Source organism: Pseudorca crassidens, chromosome 11 (assembly GCF_039906515.1).
Source record: "Pseudorca crassidens isolate mPseCra1 chromosome 11, mPseCra1.hap1, whole genome shotgun sequence".
NCBI lineage: Eukaryota > Metazoa > Chordata > Mammalia > Artiodactyla > Delphinidae > Pseudorca > Pseudorca crassidens.
In genome coordinates, this window is record NC_090306.1 from 43,121,201 (window position 1) to 43,147,500 (window position 26,300).

At 40.5% G+C, this 26,300-nt stretch overlaps 2 protein-coding genes across 2 annotated transcripts in view; one reads left to right on the top strand and one right to left on the bottom strand.

Moving 5' to 3' along the window:
• The first annotated feature begins 3,137 nt into the window (after window positions 1-3,137).
• LOC137201881 (cytochrome c-like) overlaps window positions 3,138-26,300 on the top strand; it is a 41,113-nt gene continuing 17,950 nt past the window's right edge. Inside the window, exon 1 of the mRNA XM_067696432.1 lies at window positions 3,138-4,013. Coding sequence (XP_067552533.1) covers window positions 3,255-3,569 — 315 coding nt within the window. The 5' untranslated portion in view covers window positions 3,138-3,254 and the 3' untranslated portion in view covers window positions 3,570-4,013. The remainder of the gene's footprint in view (window positions 4,014-26,300) is intronic.
• Window positions 6,958-11,283, bottom strand: LOC137202905 (large ribosomal subunit protein eL34-like). The gene is made up of 3 exons (XM_067698695.1): window positions 11,259-11,283; window positions 9,161-9,173; window positions 6,958-7,414 (listed from the first exon to the last, which is right to left on the bottom strand). Exons 1-3 carry the CDS (start codon window positions 11,281-11,283, stop codon window positions 6,958-6,960), a joined length of 495 nt encoding a protein of 164 aa, XP_067554796.1.

The following is a 26,300-nucleotide window of genomic DNA, read 5'->3' on the forward strand; positions in this document are numbered from 1 at the left end:
ATTCCATTGTATATATGTACCACATCTTCTTTATCCACTCCTCTGTCGATGGACATGGTTGCTTCCATGTCTTGGCTGTTGTAAATAGTGCTGCAATGACAGATTTATTCTTACGGGTATTTTTTTTATACTATTTTTTTATACTATTTGTTTTGTTTTTTTGTTTCTTTTTGTTTTTTGGCTGCACCACGAAACTTGTGGGATCTTAGTTCCCCAACCAGGGATCAAACCCAGGCCCACAGCAGTGAAAGCATGGAGTCCTAACCACCGGACCGCCAGGGAATTTCCTGTACTGTTGTGTTTTTAGTTTCAGTTTCTGATTGTTTATTGCTAGTTATAGAAATACAGTTGATTTTTGTGTACTGATTTTGTATTCTGCAACCTTCCTAAATTCACTTAATCTAGTATAGTTTTTTTGTAGGTTTCATCAGACGTTTTCATACAAATAATTATGTCGTCTATGAGTAAAGACAATTTTACTTATTTCTTTTCAGTCTGGATGCCTTTTAATTCTTTTTCTTGCCTGATTGTGTTGGTTGGAACCTCTAGTACAGTAGTAAAGAGAAGTAGTAAGAATAGATATCCTTGTCTTGTTCCTGATCTTAGGGGGAACCCTATCTTATTTTTAAACCTTCTTTTAAAATGTCTTTTTCAGGTTGTTATATTATTTCTTATTCTTGGGGTGCAGTCTCTGATGGCTGTATTAGCTGATTTCCCTGTGGGAGGTTTGTTTCTCTGTGTTTGTTTTTTCTTTTTTTTTTTCTTTAAACACTGAACTTGGGAATTCCCTGGTGATCCAGTGGTTGGGGCTCCATGCTTTCGCTGCTGGGAGCCCAGGTTTGATCCCTGGTTGGGGAACTAGGATCCCACAGGCCACATGGAGCAGCCAAAAAACAAAAAAACCACAAAAAAACAAAAAAACTGAACTTAAGTCCTGTGTGTCTCAGATTGTGGAATCATCTCTACTGTACAGTTTTTCATTTGCTCTGTCGTGGTCCTATTTCATTCTTTAGTTCTGAACCTTATTTATGATGAAGTGTCAGATTGAGGTCCTTGTACCATACGTGTAGTGTGAATTTAGACTTCACATCTGTGAATGATGCAGGCCTGGGATCCATTTTCTTCCAGGTAACCTTTTCCATCTCTAGGCGCAGGTGCAGTGCTTGCTGTTCTCTCAGTGAGCCGACTGTTTCTATTTCCTGTTTCATGGATGGAGTAGACCTTTATGTTTCTTGAATTTATAGCCAGTTCAACTTGTTGGCTTGGCACAGGGACTATGGCCTAGATTCCTTTGCAGTTCGTAGGCATTAAGGCATCTGTCTGGTTTAGATATTCCTGTGTATCATTTGGCTTCAGCTCTGGACTACTGTAATAGCCTTGTTTTTTTTGGCTGGGCCACACGACATGTGGAATCTTGTTCCCCAACCAGGGATCGAACCTGCGCCCCCTGCATTGGAAGCGCAGTGTCTTAACCACTGGGCTGCCAGCGAAGTCCCCTGTAATAGCCTTTTAAATGGGCCCCCCAGATTCCACTCTTAGACGCCTAATATCCATTCCCGACACAGTGATCGTTTATTTGATTTAAATTTTAGTGCCTGTGTTGTCACCTTCCTTGGACACCATTCCTACTCTCTGGTTACTCTGGCTTTTTATTTTCCCTAATGCCCTGGTCTCCCACTCATGTCAGGGCCCTGTACAAAGGCTGTTCCCTCTGCCTGGAATACTCTTCACCATCACAACTCTTTTCCTTGCCATTGCCTCTTCATCTTTGGTTCTTATCTCAGATATCACTCGATTTCAGAAGTCTTTCCTGACCCCTCAGATTGGTTCAGGTTTTCCTGTCCTTGTGTATCTCATAGCTTTATTTATTTTTATTTATTTGTTTTGTTTTTTTTTTGCGGTACGCGGGCCTCTCACTGTTGTGGCCTCTCCCGTTGCGGAGCACAGGCTCCGGACGCGCAGGCTCAGCGGCCATGGCTCACGGGCCCAGCCGCTCCGCGGCATGTGGGATCTTCCCAGACCGGGGCACGAACCCGTGTCCCCTGCATCGGCAGGCGGACTCTCAACCACTGCGCCACCAGGGAAGCCCCATCATAGCTTTATTTTAATGGCATTTATCACAGTTTCTCTCAGATATAAACTGTCTGAGGGTAAGGACTTCGTCTTGCTCATCACTGTATTTCCAGCACTGACAAGAGTGCTTATACAGGTAGATATACAAAAAAGATTGTTAAGTGGATGAATATATTCACTGAGTAATTTCCTCCATTAGACTGTAAGCTTCAAGAGGGTAGGACATTTTATTTTGTTCACTAGAGTATTTCTCAGTGCCTACAGAACCTGGGATATTATAGGTGCTCAATAAACATTTGGTGACTGATGAATTGAATGAATGAGTGAGAAAAGTAGTTTTAAATAAGGATGGAGGCCAGAGTAAGGTCATTTAATAAAGAATTTTATTTGCAATGCTGAGAAGCTTAAATTTTAGACTCCTTGGGGAATTTTAAGCAGGAGAGTGACATATGCAGGCTTACATTCAATCTAGAAGGATCCCTTCAGCAATTATGTGGAGGATAGTTGGAACATTATAAAGCTATTGCTGTAATATAGGAAAGAGATCAAGCCCTGATATAAGGTAGTTGGAATAGAGAAGACAAATTCAAGGAAATTTAGAAATGCTGTATGTTAGATTAAGATAATGTCTGGATTAAGGTAGGGGAAGAAGGGGAAGAATCTAGCATCACTCCCTGAGTTTCTTATTTGGGAGACCACCTAGAGTAGGCACTCTAAGAAGAAGGGCAGGTTTGGGAGTGAATGAATTTAATTGAGACGTTAATTTTTTTTTAACATGGGAAATCTGGATAATTTTATTGATTTTTGGTAGATTTAGCTGGATTATGGATATTCTTTTTTTTCTCCCTCACACATACTTAATCCTTTATGTATAAATATACAAAACCTACCACCCCTTGTTTTTTAAGAAACTGATTTGAGTTAAGCAGTTCTTTTACTAGGGACATGTTCCATTTGAGTTTCCTGTGGGATATCCAGGTGGAGATGTACATAGGTAATATGGAGCTCAGTTGAGAAGGTCTGTTTCTGTACTATTCCTTATAATTTCAGTTAAAACAACCTGATGGGCACCAACACCCATACATAGGCGCGAACTGGCGTGTCCTTGGGCTTAGAGAGCGGGACGTTCAGCTTGCGAGAGGGAACCTCTTAGTTGGGTACGGAGAAAGAACGATTTAAAAATGGGTAATGTTGAGAAGGGCAAGAAGATTTTTGTTCAGAAGTGTGCCCAGTGCCATACTGTGGAAAAGGGAGGCAAGCACAAGACTGGGCCAAATCTCCATGGTCTGTTGGGGCGAAAGACAGGCCAGCCTGTTGGATTCTCTTATATTGATGCCAACAAGAACAAAGGCATCACCGGGGGAGAGGAGGCGCTGATGGAGTGTTTGGAGAATCCCAAGAAGTACATCCCTGGAACAAAAATGATCTTCGCTGGCATTAAGAAGAAGGGAGATAGGGCAGACTTGATAGCTTATCTCAAAAAAGCTAATGCGTAATCGTTGGCCACTGCCGTATTTATTATGAAACAAATGTCTCATGACTTTTTATATGTACCATATTTAAATTGATCTCATACACTAGAATTCAGATCATGAATGGCTGATGTAATATTTTTGTCCTGATTTAAATAACGTTGGCTTGTGGCTAAACAAATATGGTCAGCTTTTTGAATTTTGATAGTAATTGCGGTTCAACAAGTACTCTCACTGCTTTCCCTTTCTAAAGAGATGATTAAACTTGAATAAGGAATGTTAAACTTTTCAGGGATATGGTGAAGCCTTCTCAAACCCTATAGGAGATTGGTTTTATATTTAGATTTCTATAACTGATTATATTAATATATTTAAATATTGAGAAGCTCCCTTCACTGTCTCATAGAACAGCAAGAGTCACCTGTGTTTCAAGCTGTGTTCATTTGCCTGTTAAAGCAAGGGCTGAAGGTACGATAACAATGTCCACTTTATCTTTTTGGTCTTAACTATGCCAATTTAATTATTTTTATTTATTTATTATTAAAAAAACCAAAAAACATTATTATTATTATAAAAAAAACAACAAAACCAACCTGATGATTTTGACTTTTTTTTTTTATAGTTTTTTTTTTTTTTTTTTTTGGCCTCAAGGCATGTGGGATCTTAGTTCCCTGACCAGGGATCAGGGATCAAACCTGTGCCCCTTGCAGTGGGGGCACAGAGTCCTAACCACTGGACTGCCAGGAAATTCCCTACTTTTTCTGTCTTAGGCAGTTTCAGCATGCTTTGTCTCCCGTCTTTGCAAAACTGTAGTAGATTTTTCTTGCCTTTGTTTCTGTCCTTCTTGTTTGGCCCTTTGCCAGGTAAACTTAAGGGATTGCTGACTTCTGACTCCTGCATTATTCCCATGTCCACATACATTTTCCTCTCTCCTCTCTTTTTCTCAAAGATCATTTAATTTTTTTCCTTTTAGGGTTCTTTTCTTTTTTTTCTTTTAAATTTATTTATTTTTGGCTGCGTTGGGTCTTCGTTGCTGTGTGCAGGCTTTCTCTAGTTGCGGCGAGCGGGGGCTACTCTTCGTTGTGGTGCGTGGGCTTCTCATTGCAGTGGCTTCTCTTGTTGTTCTTCAGTAGTTGTGGCACATGGGCTCGGTAGTTGTGGCTTGCGGGCTCTAGAGCTCAGGCTCAGTAGTTGTGGCGCGGGCTTAGTTGCTCCGCGGCATGTGGCATCTTCCCGGACCAGGGCTCGAACCCTTGTCCCCTGCGTTGGCAGGCAGATTCTTAACCACTGCACCACCATGGAAGCCCTAGGGTTCATTTTTATCAAAGTTATATGTATACATAGTTTGTGGAATCGAATAGTTCTGTAAAGTTTGTTAAAACATAAAATACCTTTTCCCCTTTATTTCCCTTCAGAGGCACTTTTAGAGCTTTTTTTAGTTAACACTTTTTGGTATTTATCTCCATCTCTCTAAATAATATGCTTATATTGCTATTTCGGTACCATCAGTTGTAAGATACACCATAATTTTATGTACTACTAAAAAAGAGAAGTAGGCCCAAGATGGGTAATCTGTAAGAGGCCCTGCTTAAAGCTGGGAAACTACATGAGAATGTAAATGAGAAGAAGCCCACCACACGGAAAGGGACAGCAAGGCAGCTCACATGTCTCAACCCTGGCATTGTGTAGGAGGGGTAAAAACTTTCTTTGGAATTTGAACTGGTTTTCAGTTTGAATTCACACTACCTATGTTGTACCAAAAACTCAAGCAGAGATTTTTAATTAGAGATTGTTTGAGGTTGGTAGTGTCTTAGGCACTTAGAAGAAACAAATAACAGTTGTCATCAGTTGTGTCTGGATTTCAGAGATGTTAAGATATGAAGAAAAAAAAAAAAGGCATCTTAGAATCAGTGAAATATGGTTCCATGTGCCAGACACTGTTCTTTCTTGTTCTAGGAGTTTTGCTGTCCTGGAGAGCAGAGAAATGGATACATAGCTGGAGGGGAAACTGGAGTTAAGAGTTGTCTTTTTAAAATGGGAGCAGGGCTTCCCTGGTGGCGCAGTGGTTGAGAGTCTGCCTGCCGATGCAGGGGCCACGGGTTCGTGCCCCGGTCCGGGAGGATCCCACATGCCGCGGAGCGGCTGGGCCCGTGAGCCATGGCCGCTGAGCCTGCGCGTCCGGAGCCTGTGCTCCGCAACGGGAGAGGCCGCAACAGTGAGAGGCCCCCGTACCGCAAAAAAATAAAAAATAAAAAATATAAATAAAATGGGAGCAATCATTGTACACCTGAAACTAATATAATGTTATCTGTCAATTGTACCTCAAGAAAAAACTAAAAATAAAATGGGAGAAGTAAGAATGTGTTAATACAATGCCAATAGAGATGATCCAGTAGAGAGGGAAACAGTGCTGATGCAGAGTGAGAATGAGGAATGACTGGGCAGTGGGGTTTGGGATCTGGTATCCAAGTGGAGGCATTGGCTTTAGACAGGAGCAGTCAGTTCATTCACAGTAAATAACAGGAGGGAAGAAAAGGCAAATGGGAACCGGTGGTGGTAGTGGTGGAGATTGCTTCCTGTTTCACTGAGAAAATGGAATGAAGGGCAGCAGCTGGGAGTGAAGATGGAGAGGTGTTGATGGCTTGAGGAGGAAGGAAATGACATGAAATGGACCTATAGGGGGGTGTGGGAGAACGAATGGATAAGGCAAAAGTTGTAGGATTGTCATGCTGAGCTATGAGACCATTTAAAGTCAGCAATTGTGAATTTTAAGTGAGACGGTTTGGTATAGGTGTGTTTGTTTTCATCTTTTTCTTTTCAAAGCCATGTTTGGTTGCTTGTTGCAGGCGTAGCGTAGAGAGACTGTTGTATTTTTTACCATGTTATTAGGGAAAAATTTAAATACACAAAAGAAATAGAGCCCTCATGTACTTATCACACAGCTTCAACACATATTAACTCATGGCCAATCTTTTTTGTTTTTATTTTTTAAAGTCTTTATTGAATTTGTTACAGTACTGCTTCGGTTTTTTTTTTTACGTTTTAGTTTTTTAGCTGCGAGGTATGTGGGATCTTAGCTCCCTGACCAGGGATCGAACCCTCACCCCCTGCATTAGAAGGGGAAGTCTTAACCACAAGACCGCCAGGGAAGTCCCCCAATCTTGTTTTATCTGTTGTCTTACCCACTTCCATCCTTTCTTATTATTTTGAAGCAGTCCCAGACATCATATTTTATGCATAAATATTTCATATTGTATCTCTAAAAAATACGGACACCTGCAAAAAAAATACCATTACCACACCAAAAAAATTTATAATTCCTTAATATCAAATATCCTATCAGTTTTCCAATTTTCAATTGTCTCACTCTCTTTTGGCTTTTGATTTTTTTAATTATTAACTCAAAAAAGCTTCATTTTAAAAATTTAGTTTTCTGACTCTGTGTTTCTGCCTTTAACACTTTCAGAACGATTTTCTGCTCCTCAATAAGAAAAATACGCTTGATCCTGCCATGGACACATTTAGTACACATGGAACCACAGTAGGCCCTGCTGACATGTTTTTTCATTTTAGACAACCTCATAAGAACTTTAGGTCTCACAGCACAAACTCCTAGAAGTTGGCCTGGGTACACGCCACATGTGGATTTTGGTGCTTTCCCAACCTTTTTGGTTTGAAGGTAAACAGTTCTATTTCCAGGGGTTTGGGGCAGCCTAGTTTTGTTAGAGGCTGTATTGTAGGATAGTCTACAACGGTATGTCAAATGCCGGACCACTCTGAATGCCTCTAGATACCGTCCCTGGAAGAGGAAAAAGAAAGCTATTGTGAGTTCAAAAGTCAGATATGACGTCACTTGTCTCTTTAATGTCCTAAAGGGTTTAGTTGTTTGACAGGGAATTATATTTAGCAAGGGTAGGTGTTTTGCCAGGCAAGTATGATAAAGTGTGGGAGGGTGCAAAAGTCTGAGATGCAGGAAAGGGAGTGATTGTAATGATGGACCTTGAGCTCTAAGCTAAGGTAGGAAATGACAGGAGAAGGGGGTGGGATCAATTGCTTGTTAAGTTCTGTTGAGGTCAAAGTGTTCTTGGAGTTGGGGTGCTAGAAGGAGCAGTCTGCAAAGATGGGAAGTGGTGATTGGAGAGCGGGATGCAGATGAAGTGGAGATCATGGAAGGACTGTAGTTATCATATTGACAAGTTCTAGGATATTGACTAAGGGAGTGAGTGGCTAAAGTAGGGTAGAGGACAAGATCATTGCATGTGAGGAGGTCAAGGAACTGAGAGGTCAGAGTATCACAAGAGTCATCTAGGTGAACATTTGAAATCACCTGGAATTATGACAGACCAGTGAGGTAGGAACCAAAAGCTTTGAGGCTTGAGAAGAAGTGACCCAGCTTATCCAGATAAATGTAGCAGAGGGGTGGGGAGGTGGAGGTATGGTCTGACAGGGGCTTTTTTTGGGAAGGAAGAAAGGGGAATAACCTGGAAGCAGAAGGAAGGTACAAGGTGAGTACCTCCTTCTTCTACCCCCAGGCCCAGTATTGTAACGGGTGTGGGAGAGAAAACAACCACAGATAGGACTGTAGAGAGAGCAGTGGCCTCAGCCGTTAGATTTCAATTAGAGCAAAAAGGTGAAGGGACCATTCAGACAAGAGGTTGAAGATATAGGGGATTTTGCTGATGAGTTCCAGAGGATATGATGGAAGGATTTCAGGAATTGAGGGACGAGTGGGAGAGGGGGCTGGTTCATGAAAGATGATGTACTTAGCCATATGGGGATGAGAGTTGGAGGATTTGGAATGACTCCAGAGTCCTGGGTTTCTTGTAGTGAGTGATATAAGTAGGGTTAGAGATCATAATGAGATTAGTCTTGATGTTTCAAGGCAAATTGTAGTATAAGTAGATGCAGGATAGAGATATGGGAAGAAGCTGCAGGGTAAAAGGGTTCCTTGACTACTGGTGCTGGTGTAGAGGCTGGGGGAATGCAGAACTGGAGCTCTGTTACTTGCTTTCTACTCCTGGGGCCAAAGTGATCTGCAGTAAAAAGCTGTTAATCCATCTCTTCAAAAACTAGAATTCCCTGTTCTATTTCCTGTTGTTTACCTTCCCTGCTTCTATTTTCTCCCCTTTCTTACTGAAAAGTAGAATATTTGGATGTTTTTAGTACCCTATTCTTAAATATCCTACATATCCTGGAAACTGGTAAATGACACTGTTACTAGCTTGCTGGGGAAATGACAGCACGATTACAGTAAGGAAGTGGGGAGGTGTAGCTTTAGAGTTGGAAAGGGAAGGGAGGGAAGAGGTTTCAGGCAGAATTAGCTTTCAATTCCTTCAATCGGGCCAAGGAAACAGAGGAGTTAGAAGAGGGAAAGAGTTTGACCTGTGTCCTGGGAGGGGAGAGGAAAGTACTGTTTGGAAGGAGAGAACAGATCCTGTCAGTACCCAAGGGTCTGTGTCCTGACAGGTTCCTGAAAGACCTGTTGCTGGATGGGAGACTCAACTATTGCTGGATTCACTCATTTCAGTGGACATTTCCTAGCACCTACTATGTGCCAGGCACTGAATTAGATGCTTGGGAGATCATGTGGAACAAGTAGACAGGTTCCTCCTTACCTGGATTTACAGTCTAGCGGGAAAGACAGTTAAACAGATTACAGTTTAATGTGAAGGCTCTGATAGAAGTAGTGAGGGCTTTTTGGAAGCCTGTAGAAAAAGCACTGGATCAGTCTCGGGGGTAAGGAGGGGAAGAGTGCAGGTTCTTGAGTTAGTGACATCAGATCAGAGACCTGAAAGATGAGTGGGAATTAGCCAGGCAAAGAGAATAGGGAGGAAAGTTACATGTCCAGTTACATGTTTGCCTCTGCAGCTCCCAAACCTTATCTTAGCCAGGGGAACAGGGCACAGAATAAGCTATTCTGGTCACTGTCTTTATCTCCAATATTCCTGTACAACAGAGGTTGGCAAGCTGCTGCTCATAGGCCTGGCCTGCTGCCTGTTTTTGAATGGTCGGCAAGCTAAGCATACGTAGTTAGCAGCTCCAACTGTAAGCCAAGAATGGTGGCAAAATTCAAACCCAGATGTCTTAGTCCCAAGTCTGTTTTCATTCCACTGATCACATTGTATTATAATTAGTTGTTTATGTTTTTATCTCTCAAGAAGAGACTTGAGCTTGAACAATGGCTTGATTTTTCTTATATCTACCATTTCTAGCACAGGGCAAGTCCCAAGTAATGTTTATTAAATGACTTTCACGTGTATAATTTTATCTGCTCCCTAACAAATCCTGTGAGAATAACACATACATAAAATTTTCAAATAAATTATGTTTACTCTTTTAAATACCATTTCTTCCATTTTTATTAGCAATATTTAAAAAATATGTCATTTAAAACGTTAATAACATTAAACGTCGCTAAAGATAATTAGAAGTATTTTGTGCTATAACAAACACTTTCAGGAATTGCTGACTTAATGACATATATGTACAGCTGTTTGTTCTTACAGTAAATGTACGCGGCCTTCCATATCTGTGGGTTCTGCATGGATGGATTCAACCAACTGTAGGTTGAAAATATTAAAAAAAAAAAATTCCAGAAAGTTCCCAAAAGCATAACTTGAATTTGCCACGGGCTGGCAACTGTTTACATAGCATTTACACTCTGTTTACAATTAATTTACATAGCATTTTCATTGTATTAGATATAAAAATAATCTAGAGATGATTTAAAATATCCAGGAGGATGTGCATAGGTTATATGCAAATACTGTGATGATTTATATAAGGGACTTGAGTATCTGAGGATTTTGGTATCTGCAGGGGTCCTGGAACCAATCCCCTGAGTGGATACTGAGGGACGACTGTAATCTTGGAATGCTGGATATTTCTAGTTTTTGTCAGCATTTTATAATTTCTATGTATTCCTTTGTCAGCTGTCAGTTTTAGCTGCTGTCTTCCACCCCCTGGAACCACCATTTTAAATTTGCTGCTTCTATCATTTATGAATTCAGAAACTAGAAATCTAATCTTATTAAAACTGTGTATAAAGTAAGTAAATAGTCTTGGGGATAATACCTGTGAGTAAAGTGAAAACGAGGTTTCACTTTTTAAAAAAATTTATTTATTTGTTTGTTTATTTATTTATGGCTGCACTGGGTCCTTGTTGCTGCACTCAGGCTTTCAGTAGTTGCGGTGAGCAGGGCTACTCTTCGTTGTGGTGCACGGGCTTCTCATTGCAGTGTCTTCTCTTGTTGCGGAGCGTGGGCTCTAGGCGCACAGGCTTCAGTATTGTGGCTTGTGGGCAGGCTCAGTAGTTGTGGCTCACGGGCTTAGTTGCTCTGCAGCACGTGGGATCTTCCTGGACCAAGGATTGAACCTGTTTCTGCTGAATTGGTAGGCAGATTCTTAACCACTGCGCCACCAGGGAAGTCCAGGGGTTTTATTCTTAAGGATTTTATAACCCAGTTGGAGAGATCAAACGTACTGGGAATAATCATAATGTAAAAGTATATTAACTCCAAATTTGTATATCTCATTGCCCACCTAACCTCTCTATGTGGTGTCTGTTATACATCTCGAACTTAATATGCTTCCCCCAAGATTTTTCCCACAGTCGTCCCCATAACAGGAAATAGAGACTCTCCTGGTTACTCGAGCCTTAAACCTAGTTGATGCTTTTCTGTCTGTAACATTTCACATCTAATCTAGTTTTACCTTTAGGATACATGCTGAAGCTCATCACCGTTTCTACTGCTACCACCAAAATTCAAACTGCTGTTCTCTCTTTCCTGGATTATTGCATTAGCCTTCTGACTCATTTCTCTACTTCTGCCCTTATCTCTGTACAGTCTGTTCTCAGCAGACATCCAGAAGAATCCCCTAAAAAGTAAGTCAAGTCGGGTTGTCACTCCTTTGCTCAAAGCCTTCCAGGGGCTTTCCATCTCAGAGTAAAAAACAAAGTTCTGACAGTGGCCTTAAAAGATTGTAAAGAACCTGGCCTCAGTTTGCCTCTTCTGGCCTAATTTCCTATGACTCTTTCCTCTGCTCACGTCCCTGTAGCCACAGTGACATCCTTGCTGTGTTTTTTAAGATGCCAGGTTGTTTCTTCTTCAGAGCCTTTATACTTGCCATTACCTCTTCCTGAAATGCTTTTTCTATGGAGGTAGCATGGCTTTTCCTCTTTCTTTAGGTGTTGGGCTCAGATGTCATCTTATCAGTGAAGTCCTGAGTGTCCTTACCGCCTTGATCCTGCTTTACTTTTCTCCATAGCACTTATTAGCATCTGACAGGCTGTGTGTGTGCAGGTGTATTTTAATTAATTAATTAATTAAAAAATTTTAACTTTACTTAAAATAATTTGTTTCACTGCTGTCTCCCCATAGGCATAGAACAGGGGCTGGCAAACTAAAAATGGCCTGCTGCCTGTTTTTGTAAGTAAAGTTTAATTAGAACATAGCCATGCACATTCATTATTGTATTGTCTGTGGCTGCTTTCACACTACAACAGTGGAGTTGAGTGTTGCAACAGAGACTGTAAGGCCTGTAAAGCCTAAAATATTTGCTGTCTGGCCCTTTACAGAAAAAGATTGCTGACCCCTGGGCTAGAACAGTGTCTGGTACCTAGTGGGTGATTGAATGGACATAATGTAAGTGCTCATTGTCAGGGTACAGACTGTACATTGCTACTGAGGATATAGATTAATATTTCAAAAGTTGTTATTAGACTTTAATAATTGGGGAATATGTCAATCAATAATTTGTTCGAGCTGAAGTCCTTGAATTTATTATGCTCATTACTACCTGATAGCAGAGATGTGCCGACTTTTTGAAGGCTACACCTAATTTGGAGTGATAGTGTTCCAGAGGCACAGGGTCCTTTATTTTTATTTATTTATTTATTTATTTATTTGCGGTATGCGGGCCGCTCACTGTTGTGGCCTCTCCCGTTGCGGAGCACAGGCTCCGGACGCGCAGGCTCAGCGGCCATGGCTCACGGGCCCAGCCGCTCCGCGGCATGTGGGATCTTCCCGGACCGGGGCACGAACCCGTGGCCCCTGCATCGGCAGGCGGACTCTCAACCACTGCGCCACCAGGGAAGCCCAAGGTCCTTTATTTTTAAAGTTTTAATATTTTTTTGCCACGCCACTCGGCTTGTGGGATCTTATTTCCTTGACCAGGGATTGGACCTGGGCCCTCGGCGTGAAAGCTGGGCGTCCTAACCGCTGGACCTCCAGGGATTTCCCCAAGGTCCTCTTAAATGTAACCTTTTATAATAGTGCTACAGAAAGGACTCTAAATAATGAGTAGGTGGTAGTGTTGGTTGCATGCTGTGAAAAACATGAACTTAAATAAATGGATATAGCTCTCAGTCATTTATGCTAAAGGATGGGCATATGGAATAGATAATAATAATAATATTTGACTTTGGAATACATTTTTGGATTGCAAATAGATTAACCTGGTTATTCCAGGTAATTCTAATAGTGTTTTAAGTAGCATAATAAAATCAAACTGGAATAAAACCAATTCAGAAGAATCTGGAAAATTGTATTGCTTCTGGCATCCTTTGTCCAAATCTTATCTTTCTAAAAGCTGCATCCAGTGGATAAATAATATCAATCACACAAAGAACCTGTGTGGAGAGGTGGAGAAGATTTTAGAAGTGTTTTGTTTTAAAAGGCCTTTACTGGAACTGATCTCAGTGTAGAGGAGGAGTCTTAAATCTCCTGCTTAGTGGACTATAATACTGTATGCTGAAAAAGCTAAGTTAAAAACGATGAAGAATTATAGGGTCAGGGCTGGAAGAACCTTTTTTTTGTTAAAAACGAAGAATTATAGGGTCAGGGCTGGAAGAACCTTTTTTTAAAATTATTTATTTATTTATTTGGCTGTGTCAGGTCTTAGTTGTGGCGCGTGGGCTCTAGAGCCCGCAGGCTCAGTAGTTGCAGCGCATGGCCTTGTTCCCCTGCGGCATGTGGGATCCTAGTTCCCTGACCAGGGATTGAACCCGCGTCCTCTGCATTGGAAGGCGGATTCTTAACCACTGGACCACCAGGGAAGTCCTAGAGCTGGAAGAAACTTTGTCCAGTAAATATTTGAATGTGCCCTAGCCACTTCGTTAGACACAGATACAGAGGTGAATAAGATAGTCACTGGCCTCACGAGACTTATTATCTAATCCTCATCCCCAGTCCGCACCTCACCTCATTTTATGTTGTGTGATGGAAACTAAAGCTTGAGAGATCCAGGACCTTGCCAAAGGTTATGTAGCTCATTACTGATAGAATGGAACTAGAATGCATATTTCTTATATGGGGAATAAAAGCAAAATATTCATTTATGCAGAGTTTCGAGTGCTTACTAATGTGCTTATCCCTGTACTAGGTGCTGAGGGATCCAGTGGTAAATATAATGGCCCCATCTCTTTGATGTAGAGCTTAAAGGAAATTTTTGGGGAAACCAGAATTTTTCCCATTATATTGCATTATACTGTTTACAGTCTTTTATCTCATGGAAGGGTTAGGGGCTCTCAAAAATTCATTCTTCAGTGTGACTTAGTTGAATGCATTTAGTGTTTTTCTGACACCTGAAGTCAGTTTTATTGAGGGACTTTTGAATGAGAAAGGAAGCATTAGGTAGTTGTGGACTCTCTGTGGAAGAATGACCTTTACTTATTCCACAATTTGTATAGAGCCTAAATTTCTGCCCTGTGAGCAAGAGAGAATCTTTCTTCTCCCTTTGTATTAGATGACTTTCTGCTATCAGGACCCAGAACCCAGACTGATATTTAAAATCAGCCATATTATGGGTTAAATAGACTTTTGCACAGTGACCTTCTCTTTCCTTTTAGTTACCCGAACTTGGGTATATGTAATGTATATGCTGGGTGTGTATATACTTGGGGGTATACGTATTACTCAGTGTTCAAAGAATCGTATCTGAAGCAGAACATATATTTTATTCTCTAAAAGTTCTTCTCAAAGTGATTATATTTGATTTTTTCTTCTCAATGCTTGCTTGCTAAAAAAAAAAAAAATCAAACCTGTGACAGTCTAGGAAAGAGTGAAAAAAGGTGAATTAAACTGCTGCTAAATAATTTAGGATGTTTTAGTTATTTGTTTTCATAGAGGATTAAGGCTTTTTTCCTTGAAATGTCTAGTTGGAAGTATTTATACAATGGAGAAAGTGGTTACATTTTCAGAGTAAGTTATCTTGACCTCAGGCCTCTTTACTCTTCCTATTCCAGAGTCCCTTCTGCCATTCTGCTAGGTCCAATTAGTTCTTGGCTCAGTTGTTTTAATTTCACTAAAGAAGTTGAGCTTAACCATGTTTATAATCTGTGAACATCATATTCCATTGTTTCTTTTAAGAGCTAGAACGTTAAATTCCCTGCCAGTGATCTAAAACATATTGAATTGTATATCTTCAAATGCAAAAGATTTATTTTCTCTGAACTTAGATCATGGCATTTAGCAATGAAGAGACCTTAGAAATTGTGGTTATTATATATTAGTGACGATTATTCTAGTTCTGCTGCAGGTATAACCACTTTTTAAAACACTACACATTAGTGTTATGTTGCAGAGGAGGTAGTATGACTACCAGTCTCAAATTACTTAATTATTAAAAAACATTTGTAAAATAAGTGAAATAATATGCTAGGAAGCAGCAAACCATTTGTGTGTGTGTGTGTGTGTGTGTGTGTAAGTAACGTGTAAAGTTAGACTGACATACAGTTTGAAACATAATACTTGTCACATTGTAATTGTATACATTTAAATCAGCCATGAAAATATTTTTTACCGTGGTCAAATCAAATATTTCTACTGTGGGAAGAAAAAGGAGTTGGGGGCAGCATAAAGATGCTGTTTTATGTTATTTGGTTGGTAATATAGAAAGCCAGGCTAAGTTTCACCTCCTAACATTTCAGGCTAGGGTCTCCAGGCATGTTGTTGCAGTTATCTATTGCTAAAGAACAAAACCACTCCAAATTTGGCATAAAACTTATGGTTCTGGGTGTTGACTGGGCTCAGCTAAGTGATTCTTGCATGAGTCCTCTTATGTACTGGTAGTTAGATGGGCCTGGGGTTATTTCGGAGGCTTCCTACCAGACTCACAAGCATGGCACTTGAACAGGGAAGTCCAAATAGGTAGAAGCTGGAATAGTTGGGGATCCTTGATATCTCTCCCTATTTCTGTGTAGTCTTTCCAGCATAGGGGCTTCATGGTAGCCAGACTTCTTACCTGGAGGCTTAGGGCTCTAAAAGTACTTGTTCCGAGTAAGAGAGCCAGAAGGGAACTATACTGTCTTTTATGACCTAAATTCAGAATCAGTGTCAATTTCCACTGCATTTTATTCATTAGAAGCAAGTCACTGGGGCTTCCCTGGTGGCGCAGTGGTTGAGAATCCGCCTGCCAATGCAGGGGACACGGGTTTGATCCCTGGTCTGGGAGTATCCCACATGCCACCGAGCAACTAAGCCCATGCACCACAACTACTGAGCCTGTGCTTTAGAGCCCGTGAGCCACAACTACTGAGCCCCCGCGCTGCAGCTACTGAAGCCCGCGCGCCGCAGCTACTGAAGCCCGCGCGCCGCAGCTACTGAAGCCCGTGCACCTAGAGCCCGTGCTCCATAGTGAGAAGCCACTGCAATGAGAAGCCTGCGCACTGCAACGAAGAGTAGCCCCCGCTCGCTGCAACTAAAGAAAGCCCGCACGTAGCAGTGGAAGACCCAACACAGCCAAAAATAAATAAATTAAATAAATAAATTTATAAGGAAAAAAAAGAAAAAGAAGCAAGTCACTGAGGCCAATCCACATTCAAAGGGAAGGGAATGAGACTCCACCTCTTGCTGGGAGGAGTGTCAAGAATATGCAGACTTATTTCAAAGCCACCTTAGTCTTCTCTCTGGCTACAAATTACAGTATTTATCTTCCTCCACATGCAAAACACAAGCACTCCTTCTCAAAGCCTCCAAAGTTTTATCTAGTACAGCATCAGGCTCAGGCTAGAGATCCAGGATCTTGTAATCTAAATCAGATCCAGGTGCAGATAAGGCTATTTGGATATATTAGTTCCTTGGGTATAGCTCCTTGAGTACCCTTGCCTTCACTTTGAAGACCTGTGGACTAAAGAATCACCTTATCTTTCTCCATACCCAGCCCACCCAATATGCAATAATGGATGGGCCTAAGATAACAACTTTAGACACTCCTGTTCAAAAATAAAGAAAAAATGGAAGGAACACAATAGTCACCGGTGCATACCAGTTCTGAAATCCAGCCAACATATTGCTAGTTGTGTGATTAGGGTTCAGCCCCTACTGCCTAGGAACCATTCCTCTACGGCTCTTGGTTTTGCCCTTTGAATTATCATTCCTTTTCCATAAAATGTATTCTCTGTTTGCAGGTAAGTAATTTTCCCAGCCTGTTTCCTGCCCACAGAGCTTTGGGCAGGGTGGGGTGGGGGTCCCAAAAGCCTTTTATCATTTTGTACTGTCTCTGTCCTTTTTAGTCCAAGATGACAATGTTTCTGCACATAAAATTCTCTGTGACTCTTACTGAAGGGTTCACTCTATTAGACAAAAGCCACATTTACACATTGATATAACCCCTTCTCTCCCTTAGGCTTTGTAGAGGAGAAAAAAGTTTTCCTTGACCCTCGTAGGGTCCCTGGCTGGATTTGAAAATTAAACTGGCAAAGACTGATTAAGAGGAGAAAATTATACTTTTTAGTGTACTAAAATTTATCTGATGTAAATTTTATGTGAAATGGGAGATGTAAACAAAGACTCAAAGAAATGTTTGAACCTGAGTATTTTTATGCCAGGTTTAATGAAGAGTGGACAGTGTGGAGAAATGATAGATCAACGAGTATGAAGTAAGTGTAGTGAACTGGGGGAACTATAGCAAGGCCTGTTTGTTAGGATTCCTTTCCTTGTCCCTTTGTCTTTGGAGATACAGATGCTCCCTCCTTCCAGGTATAGGGAGGGTACCTCTTACATGAGGGTTTTATGACTTGTTTCAGGGGAGAAGGTGGGGGGGACCCCCACAGAGTGACCTTCCTCGTTCTGATCTTTTCTCAAGATTCTTCAGCTTAAAATATTCAGTATGCTAGGGTGCCATATTTTGGGGTGGCATGTCCTGAACCCTGTCAGCTTCCTTTAAGCCTTTTGTGGGACAACACCTTTAATATTCTCAGAAGGCCTTATGTTTGAAAGCATCTGTGAGACTCCACCTTAAAATCTCTTTGGAGTCCTAACTAGGGGTAGGCAGACTATGGCCAGTGATCTAAGATTTGTTTTTATTTATTTATTTATTTTTTGAGCCACGCCGCGCATCTCGCGGGATCTGATTCCCTGACCAGGGATCGAACCCATGCCCTCTGCAGTGGAAGCGTGGAGCCCTAACCACTGGACAACCAGGAAATTCTCTGTTTTTAAATTTTATTTTTTTTAATTTTTATTTATTTTATTTATTTATTTTTGGCTGCGTTGGGTCTTTGCTGCTGTGTGCGGGCTTTCTCCAGTTGCGGCGAGCGGGGGCCACTTTTCACTGCGGCGCACAGGCTTCTCCCTGCGGTGGCTTCTCTTGTAGCGGAGCACAGGCTCCAGGCTCAAGGGCTTCAGTAGTTGCAGCTCGTGGGCTCCAGAGCGCAGGCTCAGCAGTTGTGGCACACAGGCTTAGTTGCTCCGCGGCATGTGGGATCTTCCCGGACCAGGGCTTGAACCCGTGTCCCCTGCCTTGGCAGGCAGATTCCCAATCACTGCGCCACCAGAGAAGCCCCTGTTTTTACATTTTTAAAGGGCTGTTAAAAAATAAAAGACGAATGTTCAACAGAGACTGTGTATGGCCCTCAAAGCCTAAAATATTTATCTGGCCCTTTATGGGAAAAGTTTGCCAACCCTTGGCCTAAACAAAAATTTAATCTTTAGGCCATGTTTCCCTGACACTGCCTTGGATTTGACCTTTGCCCAGAGGGCATTTCTTAATTTGAGAAACGTTTGCTATATGGGGAGCCTGGGAATAAGAAACATTTATTTTTGGACCTAGCAAGTCCTGACTCCTTTGTATGTCCTCTATATTCTGCTTGAAAATTATATAATTCCTTCTTTTCTTATCTCTCTCTACCTGTACTTTGTGGCACACAGCTTAAAAAAAAAAGCAGTTGATACTTTTGACATTCTGCCTGGAAATCTCTACCCAGATCCATCAGTTCATTAGTTATATTTTCTATTTTTCACATTACTGCAGGTGACAGCTTTGCTAAACCTTCCACCATTATCTAATAAGATTCTCCTTTTCTATAGCTTCCAATCAGGCTTCCTCACTTCCTTTTTTTAAAATTTTTTTTTAATGATTATTAAATTTATTTATGTTTGGCTGCCTTGGGTCTTTGTTGCTGCGAGTGGGCTTTCTCTAGTTGTGGCTAGCATGGGCTACTCTTCGTTGCAGTGCGCAGGCTTATTGCAGTGGCTTCTCTTGTTGCAGAGCGTGGGCTCTACGCACGTGGGCTCAGTAGTTGTGGCTCGTGGGCTCTAGAGTGCAGGCTCAGTAGTTGTGGCGCACAGGCTTAGTTGCTCCGCGGCATATGGGATCTTCCTGGACCAGGGCTCAAACCCGTGTCCCCTGCATTGGCAGGCGGATTTTTAACCACTGCGCCACCAGGGAAGTCCCTCCTCACTTTCTTTTAAGCCAAGGATTAGCAACCTTTTTCTGTCAAGGGCCATATCATAAATATTTTAGGCTTTTTGGACCTTATGATCTCTGGCACACCTACTCAACTCTGCTGTCATAGTGAGAAAGCAGCCACAGACGTAGACAGTATGTAAGCAAATGGGTGCTACTGTGTTCCAATAAAATTTTATTTACAAAAACAGGCAGCAGGTTGAATTTTGCCAGTAGATTGTAGTTTGGTGATCCCTGTTTTAAGTCTTTGTTGACAGCTTCCTACCAGTGTCCTTAAGACCCTTCAGGCTTTCACTAACACTTTCAAGGCCCTTCTTGCTTTCTCCTGCCATCCAGTCCCAAAGCTTAACATTTTAACTTTTTGTTATGGAAGTAACCTACTCCCTATACCAAAGTCTGTTTTGGTTATCTTTTGCTTTGTAACACACCATGCCAAAATTGAGTGATGTAAAACAACACTCCTTTTATCTTTCATGATTCTGATGTTTGGGCTCAGCTAGCAGTTCTTTCTCACGGTTTCTCATGAGGATGCAATCAGATGACAGCTGGGGCTGGAATCATCTAAAAGCCTTCCTCACCGAAATCTCTTACGCAGTTAGAGGCAGATGGGGTCATCTCCAAGGATTCCTCATTCACAAGTCTGGTGGCAGAGCTCGGAAGACTGAAACAGCTGGCACCCCTCGGACGTCTCTAACCCTCTGAGGCCTTGTCCCATGGTTTCTCCAGAATCAGGGATATAGGGTGGCTGGATATCTTATATGGTAATTCAGGACTGCAAACTTGCCTGAACTGGGAAGGCACCAGGCAGAGATTTTATCACCTTTTATGACCTAATTTCCGAGGTTGCTCAGTGTCACTTCTGCTTCATTCTCTTTGTGGGGAGGAGAATTGGACCCTACCTAATTTTTTTTTTTTTTTTTGGCTGCACCATGCGGCTTGCGGGATCTTAGTTCCCGAACCAGGGATCAAAACCAGGCCCCCAGCAGTGGAAGTGTGGAGTCCTAACCACTGGACCGCCTGGGAATTCCCAGACTCTGTTTTTTTGATGGGAGTAAAATCAAAGAATTTGCAAAGATGTTTTAAAACACAAAATGCCCCACACATACACCTATCAAAAAATTTTGGAAGCTAGCATATAGTGGGTCACACTTTGTTAGGGCAGGCTTTCTCTTTCCTGTTCATGGGGATGGTGGAAGTAGGAGATCACCTCCCATGATTTAATGTTGAAGAATGGATTTGTCAAGAGCTGTGGAAGGAGACTTCACAGTAACAAATACATCTTTTCTTCAGTAGAGATAGGACATGGGAACTTTGGACTTGGCATTTTTTTCTCTTTCTCTTCTTTCTTCTTTGTGAGAGTAGGTATAACAGTGCCTCCATCCCGAAAAGAGAAAATAAAAGGAACAAAGAAAGAAGAAAAACTCTCAAACTATTAAAAAGTCTGCCACAGAGATTTGTTTGAATCGATGAATAACATTTTTCCAAGGGTTAAAGAGTATGTGTACCTGTTTGTCATTTATACTTTCAGTTGAATTTAGCTAGCTTTCTTAAGAGATACCTTTAAGGGAGATTTTGAAAAGGGGGTAGGTGATAGAAGTAATTTTAAATTTGGGGACTCTAGAGCAGGTGGTAAAGCAGGTTATAAGAAACTTTGAAGAGCATTAGGGAATGGTCTTTAGAAGCACTCTACTGCCTGACCCCATCTGAAGAGACTTTGCTCACCTTAGCACAGTGATCTGGCTCCGGAGGTAAAATATTTGGAAAAGTTGGGGTATCTTATGATATATATTTGTAGAGGCTATTGTGTTATTTTTTCCTTTCTCTCTAGATGAAAAGAAGGTGGCAGTGAATATATTTTGCTTTATTGTTTATGGTCAACCAGGCAATGTGAATACTGCATTTTTGTGTTCTTCCCACTGTTTTCTTTTTCTTCCGGTGTTTCTTTTTTTCCCTTGCTCTCTGGATTTGTACATCATGAGAATTTTTTTTTCTTTTTTTTTTCATTAGAAATTTACCCAAATTCTCTGACGATCTGAAAAAAGAAGATGGCTTAGTGAATAGGAAGTTGTTAAAGAAATAGCTGCCTGCCATATTGCTCTTCCTACTCTGGGAAGAAGAAATGCCTGTATTTAATCATCTACCTTTTTTTTCCCCTTGGTATCCAGATCTATACATTGTTGAATTGGGGGTAGAGAGAAAAGCCTATTAACTTTTATCTTAAACGATTCGGTTATTTTCTTTACTTGGTATTTGAACAATACTCTTACAAAGCTTTAATAGAATCCTACAACACATGCTCGAGGTTTAAGAGCCTTGAGAAGAGTCAGAAAAGTTTTGGAAAGAGTTACATTCCCAAGGAGGAGCACAATACGTACCTTATTTTGAATTACTGAAAATGGTGAAGACTTCCCACTATAGTTCTTTAACTTCAGTTGCAACTTGGAAGTGGTGACATCTCTTTTGGGGCCTGGCATTTTGTACCTTTTCCAGTTGTTTTTTTTATCCGCATTTTCTTTACTTCTAATTGACACACATTACCATCTGAAATGTTCCTGTTGGTTTGGAGGGAGTAGAGATGGGGAGGGAGAAGGAAGAGTTAACTTTTCATGCGTTTTAATCGGCCAGTATTTACTTAACTAATTTCAACTGGATGAAAACTTATCTTTTAGAATATTTAATGCATGATATGCTACATGCATTATCCATTCATATTAAGAATTATAGGGCTTCCCTGGTGGCGCAGTGGTTGGGAGTCTGCCTGCCAATGCAGGGGACACGGGTTCGTGCCCCAGTCTGGGAGGGTCCCACGTGCCGCGGAGCGGCTGGGCCCGTGGGCCATGGCCGCTGAGCCTGCGCGTCCGGAGCCTGTGCTCCACAACGGGAGAGGCCACAACAGTGAGAGGCCCGCGTACCGCAAAAAAAAAAAAAAATTATAGTAGCATGGATTTATGAATGGCATGACAGCAAAGTATTTCCAATTTAAATTGCTCTGTTCATTTTTGGGCAAAATAATTACTTGCTAGAGTAATATTTTTCTGGCATGTTGCAAGCCGTGAAAGTGGTTTGGAAGATCTCAATGAATGCTGAGTGTAAAGATTTTTGGTGCAACTTGATTTTACTCTTTCTTTCCTCAGAGTGTCTGGGGCTTAGTTTGATCCTGAGTGAGGATAAAAGCTGCTTCCATAGAGACTACTGGTTTCAGAGCTGTTTTAAATTTGGGACTTGGAAGCCAGAAGATCTGAGCTTCCCGCTGCATTAATGAATTTAAAATATGTTGTTGATTTAATGTTTGGTTTGTGTATTGATTTCTGGCTTTGGCTTCTTTAAGCTGTTTATGTATATTTGAATCAAGTTAGTTAAAAAATATTTAATTTTTCATGTGACATACGCCAATCGAAGACAACCATTATTTTGAAAACAACAAATAAATGTATTTAATATTTTTATGATTGTACAGTTGTTGACTGGCAAAAAAAATCTTTTGGAGCAGAAAAAGCACTTGTCAAATGTAGATTTTTAGCTTAATATGAAGATGTACCATCTTTTTTTTTAAATCTAATGTAAATTTTATTTATGTATTTATTTTTTTAATTAAATTTTTATTTTATATTAGAGTATAGTTGATTTACAATGTTGTGTTAGTTTCAGGTGTACAGCAAAGTGATTCAGTTATACATATACATATATCCATTCTTTTTCATATTCTTTTTCCATATAGGTTATTACAGAATATTGAGTAACCATCTATTTTTTTAAGTGACTATAATTAACAAAAGTAGTTCAAACAAAAGATTCTAAGCATTTCTGAAACGATGAAACTGTTCTTGAGACAGTGCTTTGTTTACACTGTGCATTAGGGGAAAAAAGCAGCTGGAAATATAATTTTCAAAGAATTCTTTTGTGAATTATGGGCTCTTTCAAGTCATTGATCAACAATGACTGTGCTTTTTAGAGTCTTAAATTTCAGAACTGGGAAGAGACAGGGCCTAAGTTTTGTCTGGCCTTCCTTAAATATGTGTATGAGTGGAAAAGGATGATTCCTTCCCTTGAGCTTTTGCATTAAAGTTTTCATCTTCCATGGTATATACTACATGTTGTATAAAATTCATTGTTAAAAAGTTAGACAGAATAATGATTTTCATATAAATGTAAAATGAACACATGTAAAAGATGTTATTTAACTCATTAATTAATGGGAGAACCTGTAAGGTGTTAAAAGTAGTTCAAAGGAGAATTCAAAGTACTGCACGTGTATAGCATCAGGTATGCTGAAATGAATTTACAAATCTATGCAAAACTGTCTTTTTCCATAGGGACATGGGGAAAATCATTCCTCTCTCACTGGACAGAATTTGTTTGTAAGTGTATGGACAAGAATGCTTTGAATTGCTATCATTTAACTATAACTTACAATTATAAAACAGCTCAAATGTCATGAAGAATGCAGACCTTGTAGAATCAGGTAACTAGGGAAGGTGCACATTACACAGTGCCTAGTTTTCCACTGAAGATGCCAAGTGATCTTCTTGGTTCATTTCAAAGCCTCTCACAGTCTTTCATAAAAGAACAAAATAAATGGGTCTACATTCTGGTTTTTGACAACAATCCTATGTCTGTTAGTCTTAGGGACTTAACTCTCGTTCCTTGTAAATAAAGTCAGTTTTCAAAATGAAAGAAAATGAAGTTATTCTTAGATGGATATTTTCTGGTATTTTGATCAACATTAGAACACTTACTCAGGTTAGTGTTGAATTTTGGACCATTGGCAGATACTTAAACTGTAGCTCCAAATGGTTAGGTAGCAAGTTCAATGAGACTACCAAGTGCATAGTATTTTGTAGATATTCAGTTACTAAAGAACAATAGTAATAATTTGAAGGAAAGTGGAAGTCTCCTGCCCAATTTTAATTCTTAGAAGTGTATATTATTACACCTTTAGCAACTTCCCAATGTTAAATACTTTTTACCTGGGCAGTTAAACCCGGGGGAGAGGGCACAAAGTTGGCATTATCTACTCCAAATTCATGCTGTCTGCTTCTAACTGGACCTTTGCTGCTTCATGACCTTTTTATTCCTCTCATATGTATTCTCTTGCACTTTCCTGATTTTGAAGCAGCAGTGTGGTATCGTAGAAAGAGATAGAATTTGTAGGCTTATAGACCTGGGTTTGAATCACCACCCTACCACTTACCAGCTGTTAGATCTTGGGGAATTCTCACAGTCTCAAGTTCTTGAATTAAATGAGTCATAAATACTAAACAGGATTACATGAAATTTGTATATAAATGATGTAATAGCACATGGTAGGCCATAAGTATTAGTTTTCTTCTCTCTTCTTCTCAGGCCTTCAAGCTTCCCTGCTTTCTCTCCTCTTGTTTCTATTACTGAAATAATTGGAGTCATTTGGTATGAACTTCCTCATCTTCCCCTCTTCTGTCTCTATACAGAGATGTATTATCTTTCAGTGTTTTTTGTTTCAGAAGTATGTTTCTTTTACCTCACAAGGTTTTTGTGAGGATTAAATAAGATAATGTGTATGAAATTGCTTAGTACATTTCCTAGCACATATTAGGCATCAAAGGAAGATTAATTGGATCTGAATGTAAGGTTAATTTTATCTTTGATATTACCTCTCCTTTAGGTTATTTTCTACTTCTGTAAGTATTACTCTTCTTTGTAGTATTTTTTATTTTTTTTGATTTTATTTATTTATTTTGACTGCGTTGGGTCTTTTTTGTTGCGCGTGGGCTTTCTCTATTTGCGGTGAGCGACGGCTACTCTTCGTCGTGGTGCATGGGCGTCTCATTGCGGTGGCTTCTCTTGTTGTGGAGCACGGGCGCTAGGCATGTGGGCTTCAGTAGTTGTGGCACTTGGGCTCAGTAGTTGTGGCTCACGGGCTCTAGAGCACAGGCTCAGCAGTTGTGGCACATGAGCTTAGTTGCTCTACGGCATGTGGGATCTTCCCGGACCAGGGCTCGAACCATTGTCCCCTGCATTGGCAGGCAGATTCTTATCCACTGAACCACCAAGGAAGCCCTCCTTTGTAGTATTAATATGTTTGATTTTTCCTTCTCCTCTTTTTTTTTTTTATATATACATACATCCACTCTTTTTAAAATTATTTTCCCATAAAGGTCATTACAGAGTATTGAGAAGAGTTCCCTGTGCTATACAGTAGGTCCTTATTAGTTATCTGTATTATATATAGTAGTGGGTATATGTCATTCCCAATCTCCCCCTACTTCCCCCCTGGTAACCATAAGTTTGTTTTCTGCATCTGTGACTCTATTTTGTAAATAAGTTATTTTGTAAATAAGTTTTGTAAATAAGTTCATTTGTACCTTTTTTTTAGATTCCACATATAGGTATAAGTGATATCATATGATATTTGTTTTTCTCTGTCTGGCTTACTTCACTCAGTATGACAGTCTCTAGGTCCATCCATGTTGCTGCAAATGACATTATTTCATTCTTTTTTATGGCTGAGTAATGTTCTGTTGTGTATATGTACCACATCTTCTTTATCCATTCCTCTGTCGATGGACATTTAGGTTGTTTCCATGTCCTGGCTACTGTAAATAGTGCTGCAGTGAACATTGGGGTGCATGTATGTTTTCAAATTATGATTTTCTCTGGGTATATGCCCAGGAGTGGGATTGCAGGATCATATGGTAGCTCAATTTTTAGTTTTTAAAGGAGCCTCCATACTGTTCTCCATGATGGTTGTACCAATTTACATTCCCACCAACAGTGGAGGAGGGTTCCTTCCTTCTCCTCTTTCAAAAAGCATTCCTTTTTAAGGGGTAAACCCTTGAGAGGAAAACCCCTTTTGCTTGGCCTTGCTAGAACTCTGGCTAATACTCTATTTCGTTCATTCCTTTATTGTCAGACTGCTCAGTTGAATAGGTAAGGGGTTTGGCTGCCACTTTTCCACCACCTGCTCTCATTAAACCCCGGCATTCTGATATACCATAATTTTCCCCTGAATCTGAAACAGCACCCTCTCAGTCAGACTCACACAAGGCTTAGAATGTAGTAGGCATTCAGTGAATATTAGTTGAATAATGA